A 12,359-nucleotide genomic window follows, 5' to 3' on the forward strand; every position below is an offset into this window, starting at 1 on the left:
TGCTCAACTCTTGCAAGTTCCACCTGTAGACAGCCCTGTAGCGGCCCTTTCCTCTTCTTCTTCATACGTAACTGGGGATACTTCTGAAGGTCTAAGGCCAGAAGACAAAAAGTTAGAATTTCTGTTTAAAAAGAACCATCAGGCCTCGGCATGGGCAATTCAATCAGCTTCATCAGCCTCATTTTTTAATAGAACTACCATCCTTTGGCTTCAACAGTTACAGGCAAGGGTAACCCCCAGCGAGGTTCGCCTTCATCAGGATATTAATAAAATCATTGCTGCCACTCAATTTTCGGCTGATGCAACCTTGAATTCAGCCAAATTTGCATCCAGAGCCTTAGCCTCTACAGTTTCAGCCCGCAGGATGCTCTGGCTTCACCAATGGCCTGCTGACCTTAAGGCCAAATGGCGCTTGGCTGCAGCTCCATATTCTGCAAACAAACTATTTGGGGAATCACTTGAACCCCTTCTTGTAGAGACACGGGATAAGCGAAAAATTTTGCCCTCAACATACAAACGGGCTGAAGGAAGACCCTCTCCATATTACAGAAGGCCTTCCTTTCGTTCCTACCCCCAGGGAGGCCCCTCCAGGCAGGAATATCTTCAGGGATCCTATCGATCCTCGGACCGTCATTATTTTCGGGACAGGAGCAGACAATTCCAGCCCAAACGGTCCTTTCGGGGTTCTGGTTTCCGCCAGTCCCGCAGTCGTAAGTGACTCACTACCAAATCCTCCAGTAGGGGGTCGCCTGTCCCTCTTTGCGGACAGGTGGGAAAGGTCATCTTCAGACCTTTGGGTTCTTTCAGTTGTGAAATTCGGCCTCCCCCTGGAATTTCTCTCCAGGTCTCCAACCCGCTTTCTTCAATGTCCAACTTCCAAAAGCGAATCCAGACGTCAATTAATGAACCAAGCAGTTCAGCACCTACTACAGATTCACGCCATAGAGGAGGTCCCCCACGATCAATGGAAACAGGGGTATTATTCCATCCTGTTCGTAGTTCCAAAGCGGTCAGGGGGGTGGAGAGCCATTCTGGACTTAAAAAATCTCAACTCATACATAGTGTATCGCAGATTCAAAATGTGTTCACTAACCTCTATTCTTCAAGGGATTCGTCCCAACGATTTTCTAGTTTCCATAGACCTCATGGAGGCTTATCTTCACATTCCCATCCTGCCAAAGCATCGACAGTATCTCCGATTCAGCTATGCAGGAAAGCATTTTCAATACCGGGCTCTTCCCTTCGGACTGGCATCTGCACCAAGGGTCTTCACAAAGGTCCTGGCGGTGGTGGCGGCTCACCTGAGACAACAACCGGTAAGGATCCAGGCTTACCTGGACGATATTCTGATTCAGGCTCACTCTCAAGAGCAAGCCTTACACGACCTACACCTCACGATTCAAACCCTGAACGACCATGGGTTCTTGGTCAACTACAAAAAAAGTCAGTTAGTGCCAGTCACCAGGATCACCCATCTTGGCGCCATCATAGACGCAGCCCAGGGGACCGTCTATCTAACCTTGGAACGACGGTCAGACATCAGGGACCTAGTAGCTCTCATTCGCAGAACTCCATCAGTTCCATTGGCCACTCTATCCAAGCTCTTAGGCAAGATGGTCTCCTGCGTCCAGATCGTCCCATGGGCACACCTTCACGCTCGCCACTTGCAGTGGTTCCTGCTTCCTTTTCAAAAGAAACGCCAAGCTCACACCATGTCAACAGTCAAAGTTCCACTCTCAGTCAGGCGATCGCTAGGTTGGTGGACTTCGCCTTCTCTCGACAAGGGGTGTCTCTTCATGAATCACGACCGACTTGTACTCACTACAGATGCCAGCCTTCACGGATGGGGGGCTCATCTTGCATCACACGTGGCTCAGGGCCGTTGGTCTGCATCAGACCTCGCCAACCCTATCAACTGGCTGGAGCTGAAGGCCATTCGTCTCGCTCTCACGCACTTTCACCGGTTTGTGCAACACCGTCATGTTCTGGTGTTGACAGACAATATGGCGGCGAAGGCACATGTCAACCGTCAAGGGGGCACCCACTCAAAGCGCCTCATGGAGGAATCATTTCGCCTGGGCAAGTGGGCAGAACAACACCTCCTCTCCATCAGAGCGGACCACATTGCGGGGTCGGAAAACACACAGGCGGATTTCCTGAGCAGGACAGAGGTGGACAACAGCGAGTGGCAGATTCATCCCGACATATTTCATCAGATTTGCAACAGGTTCGGCATCCCAGCCATAGATCTCTTCGCCACACACCTGAACAATCAGCTTCCTCGCTTCTTCTCGAGGTTCCCGACGCCAGGGGCGGAAGGGGTCAACGCTCTCCGTCTCACCTGGCTGCCGGGTCTTCACTACGCCTTTCCGCCGCTGCCTCTGATTCCGGCCCTGATTCGGAAGGTCATCGCCGACAGAGCAGAAATTATCCTCGTGGCTCCCCACTGGCCACGCCGTCCGTGGTTTGCAGACCTGGTCAGTCTCTCCACATTTCACCCTTGGAGGATTCCACCAGACGAGATTGTACTGCGTCAGGGGAACCTTCTTCATCCGGACCCTCAGTGGCTCCAACTGACTGCATGGCGCTTGAAGGGGCCCGTCTAAGGCAGGACAATTATTCAGATAGGGTGATTCACATTGTTCAAGCCTGCAGACGTAAATCCACAGTCAGACTCTACAATATCTCCTGGCTCGCCTTTTATAGGTGGTGCCGTTCCCGGCAGATAGATCCTGTTTCAGCCTCACCTGCCCAGATCTTGGAGTTCCTCAGAGATGGGTTTGACCGTGGTCTGGCCCATAGTACCCTTCGGAGACATGTGGCGGCTCTGTCTACGGCCTTGTCCAGTCCATCCGGCCGACCACTCACTCAGCACCCTGTGATAAAAAAGTTCCTGCGAGGAGCCAGGCTCTTGCGGCCCTCCTCGATTCATAGATACCCTACTTGGGATTTGCCCAAGGTCCTTAACACTTTAACTGAGACTCCCTTTGAACCCCTCCGCACGGTTCACCTTCGCTTTCTCACCCTTAAGGTGGTTTTCCTTATAGCCATAACTTCAGCCCGTCGCATTTCGGAGCTGGCAGCCCTCTCAGTTAGGGAGGATCTCTGTGTTTTCCGGCCGGACACAGTTATTTTGAGATTGGACCCTTCCTTTATTCCCAAGGTTAATTCCCCCTTTCACAGGGCCCAAGAGGTTATTTTGCCCAATTTCTGTCCCCGGCCCTCTCATGCCTTGGAACGAAGGTGGCATACCTTAGATGTACGGAGGGCCCTAAAGATTTATATCAAAAGGACTGCTCCCTTCAGGAAGTCAGAGGCTTTGTTTGTTTCCTTTTTGCCAGGCTCCCTAGGGCTCAAAGTCTCTTCTGCCACAATTGGTAGATGGATCAGGGCTTGCATCGCCTCGGCATATCAGGCCCAGGTGATTCCTGTTCCCAATAGCATTACTGCCCACTCCACTAGGAGTGCTGCTACCTCAGCAGCTTGGGCGACTCAGGCCTCCCTTGAGGAGGTATGTAGGGCAGCCACCTGGTCTACCCCCTCGCCATTTATTCGTCATTACAAGATAGATACCTTTGCTTCTGCTGAAGCGTCATTTGGCAGGAGGGTTTTGCAGCAGGTGCATCGTGCGAGGGTCTCTCCAGGCCCTTCGACATCCCGCCCTTGAGACAGCCAAATCTTTGGTATGTCCCTCATCTGGACAATGTCACACCCTCATCAAGGAAATTGGGCATTGGTCTTACCTTAAATGCCAGATTTCTTGAGTGGGGTGACATTGTCCAGCCCCTCCCTCTGTCTCAGTCCCTGTACAGTTTATTGTTCTTGTTCAGTAGTTTTTTTCCAGTTGTCCCGTTGGACCGATTTACTTTCCTCCTGATAACGGTGGTTCCTGTTGGAGATACTTTTGGTGGCCTTCCTTCGTCAAAACTGAGCATGAAAGGGGCGGAGCAAGGGGAGTGGTCAAAAATTATGACTCAGCCAGCATCAGATCCGACTGATACAACCCTCATCTGGACAATGTCACCCCACTCAAGAAATCTGGCATTTAACGTAAGACCAATGCCCATTTTGACCGCCCTGCCATTTCTGACAGGATTTTGCTCATTTTTGAGGCCTCCTCCTGGGAATCCCTGGAGACCCTTCAGAGAAGCTGCTCTTCAGGAAAGGGATTTTTGAGTCTCCACAGAGATTTTCTCAGTCTTCACAAGATCACAGACAGTTCTTAAGAGGTTAAAAAGAGGGAAAATCTAGAAACTGACGCTGGAGAGGTCATTTCATTTCTAGATAGGCAATTTTAGAGGGAACCTTTCCTTCAAGTTTAATGCCCATCATCCCAGATACGTGTGGAACATGACGTCCTGAGCCCTTGCAGGACCTTCTCGCAATGCACACAAGATCCTCTAGGGGGCGCCCTGGAAGAGCGGTGCAGCTCCCTCCCTCCGTCGCTTACGAGAGAACGGAGCATGCGCCGGTCTCTTTCCCAAGTCAAGAGGGATGCGAGACTCCCGAGGCTTGAAACGTTCTCCAGTGCCCGGAGGAGCCTTTCAGGGAAGGGAAGAGGCTGCAGGGAAGACTTGGACTTGGAGGTACAGACGTGAGTGGGGGGTTCAGTGACTGGGTGGGTGGGTGACTTTTCTCCCGCGCTGGACGCTCACATTCATCAGGCTCGGAGTCGTGGAAAGGGGGAGGGGGAGCCATTGGCCCCATGTTCCCCTGCCGTCCCTGTGCATGCAAGGGCCAGGCAGGGGAGAAAGCAAAGCTTCGCGCCCTTCCATTTGCCCCCAGGGGGAAAAAAAAACAGGGTCGCAGAAAAGAGGATTTACAATCCATTTCGACGGTAAGAGCTTTGCATGGAGGGAGAGGAGGAGGAGAAGTGTTTGCAAAACAGAGATTTGTGCCTCCAAGTCAGTCTTGACTCCTGGACAGTTTCCTGCATATTTCATGGCCCCGTTTTCCGAAGGGGTTTCCCTCCCTTCCCCTTTTTATAAGGGCCGAGAGAAGCGAGCGGTCGGAGTCCCTCCTGCTGGCTTTGCACGCAAGGCTTCAACTCCGTGTGTAAGGAGTTGGGTGCAAGGGGTGCAAGGACTTGTTCTTAACTATGCAGCCATAGAAATGCTATTAAACTGTCTTTTAAATTATACTGTATTAAATTATGATTAGCCAGAGAGACCCTTTGGCTCAGTGATGAAAGCACAAGGCTTTGAAACCAGGATGTCAGTGCGTTATTTTATTTGAGCTGAGCTTCATCATTTCTGGACTATCAGACTTTCCGTACCTTGCCAAGAATTGTTATCAAAAGCTACTACGCATGTCCATCCACCCACATTCCTTCACACACTTTTTTTCCTTTGTTCTCTTGCCACGGGTGCCCGTTGCTGGAAAGCAGCTGGCCCGAACTATTTCAAAAGGTAGCAATTATCTTTCTTAGTTAGTGAGGTGTTTTATTTTCTTTATAACAAATAAATGAGTTTTATTAGAGAACTTTTCTTCGGGTTTTCTTTTCAGAATATTGCAACTTGGATAAAGCCTCGATCCATCCTCTAATCAGGGTGATTTGTCCCAGAGCCAATTATGGGATTAATCAATGCCCTGACACAGGAGATTAACTTCTAGTCCTACCTTTGGCATGAAAGTCTTGAGGCCATCCCAGTTCTCAGCCCAATCTACTTCACAGGGTTGGGGGGAAAACAGTAAGAAGGAGCATTATGTATAATTTCTGCCTAGGGTAATTTATAGAAGTAATACAGAAGACATAAGAATAAAAACTAAATTTTTAATAGAAACTAGGAAGTAGAAATCAAATACTCATTTAAATGTATTTTCCAATATTTTGATAGACATTGATCCTGAAGGGTTCAAGGCAAATTTCCCCAGATGTAGAGAGAGCAAGCTGGCTAATAAGATTTCCCCTCAAACCTTGGTGGGTTCATACAAATTTCTTTACTTAATCTTCCCTCCCCTCCTCCCCATTTTTCCATCTCAGATACATCAAAAAAAAAATTCTGGTTCTTCGGGAATCTTACAAATCTTGTCTGGGAAGAGAGCTGAATGGCCTTGGAAAATTTGGCCAGACCTCTTGTGAACAGAAAGACCAACGGAGACCCGTGGGTGCATTTTGGAGCTTTTTTAGAGACCAGAGAGAAGATGGAGGGACAACACCCAGCAGATACAGAAGTTAGAAAAGGCCCTCCAGCTGCTCAGCCTTGGAGCTGTGGGAAGAATGGGGCAAGTCCTGGGCAGAAGAGCCACCAAGAGGCATCCAACACTTCAGGGGTCCAATGCTGTCACTTCACAAAAGTGCAGTTTCAGGAGGGGAGCCGTCCCTGAGATGTTTGCACTCAGCTTCACTACCTTTGTCGTCAGTGGCTGCAACCAGAAAAACACACCAAGGCTCAGATGCTGGACCTGGTGCTCCTGGAACAATTCCTGGCTGTCCTTCCCCCAAAGGTGGTGAAATGGGTGCGGGAGTGTGGAGCAGAGACCAGTTCCCAGGCGGTGTCCCTGGCTGAAGGCTTCTTGCTGACTCAGGAGGAGGAAAACATGCAGGAAGAGTTGCAGGTGGGAGAATGGAATCATGGCAGCTCTAAAGAGGATCTCTCTGAAGTTGTCAATTCCTTTCTGGCAGAATTTTCTGGGATTATTAATTCCTAAGGGCATCTGTTCTATTCTTCTAGAGGATGTATTTGGGGCAATTCTTCCATTCTCTTTCGAGTTTCAGCAATGGACATTGAGGCCTGCTAGTTTGAAAATGTAGTATGATAATTTTTATCTGTTTACTTTTCCTTTTTTTCTTGTGTCACATCATGTCCAGAAATGCACGGAAGCTGTGACTGAGTATCCCAAGAACAGGAAAAGTTCATTCAAATGTTCTCAAGAGCTGCTTTTCATGGAGACCTTACACAAAGATCAAACTCAGGACACCACTCCAGGTAACAAGCTCTTACTGTGAGAGTTCAATATTTAGCCGATTCTCTTGCTCTGCTTTATTGGAGTGTCTCTCTTTAAGAAATCTGCTTACAGTATTTTTCTCTTTCTCACAGAGAGTAGAAAGTTGTCTTTGAAGTTTTTAGAATCACCTCTTTCTGATGAAGTTGAAGGATTAGCTGAACCGCTACTTCAGGTAAGGAGGAGAAACATAGGAAAAGGTCCATGAATCTTGAATAGATTTTATTTTGTTCTAGAGTTCAATGTATGAAATTGTTGTTTCTAAGCAATATGAATTTGACATCAGGTCATTGAACATTCACGCTCAGATTAGCCTACCTTCTCCCTTCTGAGGAGATCCTTTGTGAGTCGCTTTCTCCACCCCTCCTGCTTCACCATCAGATTTCAATGTGTGGGTTATTCTCACACACCATTACAAAAAAAAAATCCTTTTGTGCTTTTGAAAAGCGTCTTTGGGACAATCATGATTTGCTGATTGAGAATCTCCATAGACATATAGAGTTCTATTACAACCTCTTCCAACTCCTTCATGAAGGTGTGGAGTTGGGGTACGTTGGTCCCTCAATGGATAAAATGAGCCATTGGAAAACATGTCAGGTGGGTTTTGCCAGTACTTCTCTCTGCCCATCCTAGGAAGAATGGGAGTCACTGACAAGTAGTGGATTTAAGACCCAACTGTCAATTGATCAAGAATATTTTAGTTGCCTATACCTTAAGGCATTCCAAACACTTCCAGCTCGATCAAACATGATTTAGTTGTGCCATCAGCCAAAAGCGGTGAGATCTTATTCTTAATACTGCAGAAAATACCCATTTTATTCACTAGATCTCTTTCCTAGAATTGGTGGAAGAAAATTATCTCATTATTCTTGGAATTATCTGTTAATAAGAAAACTTGTGTCCTTGTTCAGGATGTTGTGTCTTTTGAGGAAGTGGCCGTGTATTTCTCCAAGGAGGAGTGGTCTCAACTGGATGCTAACCAAAGAGAACTCCACAGAGAAGTCATGCTGGAGAATTCCAGGAATCTGGCTTACCTGGGTAAGAATTCCTTTCTGTGCTCAGGAATGTAGAGAAGGGGCTTGAATGTTATTTCTGGGGGAAAAATCATTTATTTACAATGCATTCAGAAAGGATTCTGACTTTGTAGAATTTTGTTATGCTGTAGCATGATTCAACAGTTGTTGAAAGGGGTTATTTTGTGTTTTATGAGCAGAAAGCATTTTTTTAAAGAAAACAATTTCTTTTCTTTTTTTCTTAAGTGTTAAAAAAGCATGATGCTATTTTTTTATCAAAACAAATAAGATGAAATATTTTTCAGCAATTACATTGCTGAAAAATATTTATACATGGGATAAAACAGTAAAGCACCAAGTGAGTCAAAATTGTCTTCTCCATAGACACAACCTGCAGATTTCCAATTTTTCTTTGAATAAATTTCCTTCTTCCATAAAATCAGTTTGGTCAAAGGGTTAAGACACCAGGGTAGAAACTGGGTGACTGTGAGTGAGTACTTGTTCTGCCTTAGGCATGAATGCTGGCTGGGTGACTTTGAGCCAAAACTCTCTCCAATCCATTTCACAGGATTGTTGTATGGAAAACAGCAGGAAGAAAAAATTTTGGTTTGTCTGCTGCCTTTATTTACAAAAAATAAAGGAAGGATATGGAATGCATTCAGAATGTATTCAGACTCCCTTCACTTTTATCAATTTTGTTATGCTACTGCTTGATTCTATATTTGTTGAAATTCATTTTTTTCTCCTTATTGGTACCCAAGAATGACAAAGTAATTTTTTTTAAAATGCCTGTTACTTTATTAGTTTCTAGCCCGGTGTCTTAACCTTTTGACCAAACTGACTTTATGGAAGAAGGAAATATATTGAAGGAAAAACTGCATAGCCTGGCTTTTTACATAAGGTAAATTGTTTGTTTTTTTAAAAAGCATTCTGCTCATGAAATACAAAATACTCATTTCATAAAAGATATTAGGAAGACTCTGAGGAAGAGGCTGAATGGACAGAGCAAGATCCTGGCTACCAAGATTCGTTATTCCCTCCTGAACCTGGTCACTGTGTTCCCGATGGCCCTGAGCTGCTATAACGAAGACCAGATGACCTCTGAGAGGCATGTTCCCTTCTTAGAGATATGCCCACTTGTGTACTGGAATTGGCTTTAGCCTAAATTGAGGGTAGGGAGGTATTGCCATCCAGAAATTCCCTCTGACTTTCAAAAATTCTGCTCTGTAGACAAGTGGAGATGAGACTTTTATTGAAGTTGGGAAGTGCTGGGTATGTTGCTGCCCCATTATGACACAGTTTCCAGTGCACTTTGGGAGTTTGTGGCAGCATGGAATTGTCCCATATGAAAGATTAAATCAGGGCTGTGATCCAATCCTATTATATGGGTATCATTTCACTTGGAAATGGGTCTTTGCTATTATCTTTGTTTGGACTCTTCATGTTTGCCAACAAAGCAGCTGAAATACATTGACGATTCAGAAGAAAAGTTTTGCTTGTTCCCCTATTCTTGGTACAGTTTTCATTTTTCTTTTTCAAGGCTGTAATAGAGAAGACAATAAGAATTGCAAGGAGGAACGCCAAGCGATCCATTCAAAAGGGAGGAAAAGGAAATTTGTAGATCAGATGAAACCAAAGAGTGATGAAACAAAGCAATCACAAAGTGGAGTTAAGAAAGGCCTTCCTCAGGTCAGTTGGCTTCCTAACCATACAGTGATCAATAAGAGAGAAAGACCATATAAATCCATGGAGTGTACAAAGAGGTTCAATATATCCGATAATCTCTTTTCTCATGAAAATACACATTCAGAAGGGAAACGATTTACCTGCATGGAGTGTGGAAAGTCCTTTAATCGTAGCAGTCATCTTAATTCCCACCAGAGGATCCACAAAGGAGAACGAACGTATAAATGCATTGAGTGTGGAAAGAGCTTCTGTTATTCTGAGTCCCTTATAATCCATCAAAGGATCCACACAGGAGAAAGACCTTATAAATGCATTGAGTGTGGAAAGACCTTTACTTGTAGCAGTAATCTTTATTACCACAAGAAGATCCACGCAGGAGAGAAGCCTTATAAATGCATGGATTGCGGAAAGGCCTTTTATTTAAGCAGTCATCTTAATTCCCACAAGAGGATCCACAAAAGAGAACAAGCGTATAAATGCATGGAGTGTGGAAAGACCTTCTGTTATTCTGAGTCCCTTATAATCCATCAAAGGATCCACACAGGAGAAAGACCTTATAAATGCATGGAGTGTGGAAAGGGATTTACTTTAAGCAAGCACCTTAAATCCCACCAGAGGATCCACACAGGAGAAAGACCTTATAAATGTAGTGAGTGTGGAAAGACCTTTACTTGTACCAGCAGTCTTAATTCCCACAAGAGGATCCACACAGGAGAGAGACCTTATAAATGTAGTGAGTGTGGAAAGACATTTACTCGTAGCGGTAACCTTGATACCCACAAGAGGATCCACATAGGAGAAAGACCTTTTAATTGCATGGAGTGTGGAAAGACCTTTACTGCTATGAGTAGACTTAATTCCCACAAGAGGATCCACAAAAGAGAACAAACGTATAAATGCATTGAGTGTGGAAAGAGCTTCTGTTATTCTGAGTCCCTTATAATCCATCAAAGGATCCACACAGGAGAGAGACCTTATGAATGCATTGAGTGTGGAAAGACCTTTACTGCTATGAGTAGACTTAATTCCCACAAGAGGATCCACAAAAGAGAACAAACGTATAAATGCATTGAGTGTGGAAAGACCTTCTGTTATTCTGAGTCCCTTATAATCCATCAAAGGATCCACACAGGAGAAAGACCTTATGAATGCATTGAGTGTGGAAAGAACTTTACTGCTATGAGTAGACTTAATTCCCACAAGAGGATCCACAAAAGAGAACAAACGTATAAATGCATTGAGTGTGGAAAGAGCTTCTGTTATTCTGAGTCCCTTATAATCCATCAAAGGATCCACACAGGAGAGAGACCTTATGAATGCATTGAGTGTGGAAAGACCTTTACTGCTATGAGTAGACTTAATTCCCACAAGAGGATCCACAAAAGAGAACAAACGTATAAATGCATTGAGTGTGGAAAGACCTTCTGTTATTCTGAGTCCCTTATAATCCATCAAAGGATCCACACAGGAGAAAGACCTTATAAATGCATGGAATGTGGAAAGGGATTTACTTGTAACAATAATCTTTATCACCACAAGAAGATCCATGCAGGAGAGAAGCCTTATAAATGTAGTGAGTGTGGAAAGAGCTTTACTTGTAGCAGTCATCTTCATCGCCACAAGAGGAGCCACACAGGAGAAAGACCTTATAAATGTACTGAGTGTGGAAAGACATTTACTTGTAGCGGTAACCTTGATTCCCACAAGAGGAGCCACACAGGAGAAAGACCTTATAAATGCATGGAGTGTGGAAAGAGCTTTACTTGTAGCAGTCATCTTCATCGCCACAAGAGGAGCCACACAGGAGAAAGACCTTATAAATGCATGGAGTGTGGAAAGAGCTTTACTTATAGCAGTCATCTTCATCGCCACAAGAGGATCCACACAAGATATAAGTCAAATAAAGGTTTGCAGTGTGGAGAGGGCTTTTTGTGAGCTTCTTTTTTCTCCAAGTAGTTCTCGTCATATGACTGCAATTGAGGCCAAAATTTCTGTTGCTAAGCGAGACAGTTATTGCGTTTTGTGCCATTTGATGACTTTTCTTGCCACATTTGTTAAATGACTCACAATAGTTGTTAAGTTAGTAATACTGTTATGAAATGAATCTGGCTTCCCCATTGGATTTGCTTGTTAGAAGCTCACAAAAGGTGATCACATGATCCAGGGACTCTGCAAATATCATAAATCTGTTGCCAAGCATCTGACGTTTGATCAGGTGACCTTGGGGATGTTGCAAAAGTGTGAAAAATGGTCATAAGTCACTTTTTTCCATGCTGCTGTAACTTTGAACAATCACTAAATGAACTGTAGTAAATCGACGACTACCTATAGTTGTCTAAAATCTCATACAAGTACCATTTGAGTAATTTAATTTTTAAGTCCTTTTATAGTCATTTTTTGAGTGTATTGTGAGCCGCCCTGGGTCTTCGGAGAGAGGCGGCATATAAATTGAATAAATGAAATAAAAATAAATAAATAATTCAAATAAATTGTTTACCTTCTTAGATATGCATTCATAAATTGCCTTTCTAGTGCAAACCAGAACACGGCGAATCCCTAATCCTGCTTGTGGTTTTTGCCAAGTCCAAATACTCAAAGGTCTTCTCTGCATGTAGAAATATTTCTAATTGTTTTTCATTATATTGTTTCAAATATCAAACACAACTATGTTATTCTTCAAGTATCTTTTAGATAAAAAAAAAGCACAACTTTTAG

General features: G+C 44.5%; 1 protein-coding gene across 3 annotated transcripts; it reads left to right on the top strand.

The window, feature by feature from the left end:
* The first annotated feature begins 71 nt into the window (after window positions 1–71).
* On the top strand, window positions 72–12,133 carry LOC148115822 (uncharacterized). Of its 3 annotated transcripts, none has more exons than XM_087884187.1 (6): window positions 3,673–4,594; window positions 5,984–6,558; window positions 6,812–6,929; window positions 7,041–7,120; window positions 7,857–7,983; window positions 9,499–12,133. In XM_087884187.1, exons 2-6 carry the CDS (start codon window positions 6,397–6,399, stop codon window positions 11,577–11,579), a joined length of 2,568 nt encoding a protein of 855 aa, XP_087740313.1. In that variant the 5' UTR covers window positions 3,673–4,594; window positions 5,984–6,396; the 3' UTR covers window positions 11,580–12,133. The 3 variants fall into 3 exon arrangements, 2 of the variants coding, with proteins under 2 accessions (XP_087740313.1, XP_087740314.1); XM_087884188.1 differs by having other exon boundaries at window positions 3,673–4,586; XR_015731740.1 differs by lacking the exons at window positions 6,812–6,929; window positions 7,041–7,120; window positions 7,857–7,983; window positions 9,499–12,133 and having other exon boundaries at window positions 72–4,586; window positions 5,984–6,268.
* Window positions 12,134–12,359: the final 226 nt, after the last annotated feature.

Source organism: Pantherophis guttatus, chromosome 2 (assembly GCF_059756535.1).
Source record: "Pantherophis guttatus breed Tessera chromosome 2, ASM5975653v1, whole genome shotgun sequence".
In the NCBI taxonomy this organism is placed as follows: Eukaryota; Metazoa; Chordata; class Lepidosauria; order Squamata; family Colubridae; genus Pantherophis; species Pantherophis guttatus.

Coding starts and splice junctions, on each gene's coding strand:
- LOC148115822 (XM_087884187.1), top strand. CDS start 6,397: ATGCTGGACCTGGTGCTCCTGGAACAATTCCTGGCTGTCCTTCCCCCA. Junction 6,930..7,040: donor AACTCAGGACACCACTCCAG/GTAACAAGCTCT, acceptor TCTTTCTCACAG/AGAGTAGAAAGTTGTCTTTG. Junction 7,984..9,498: donor CAGGAATCTGGCTTACCTGG/GTAAGAATTCCT, acceptor TTCTTTTTCAAG/GCTGTAATAGAGAAGACAAT.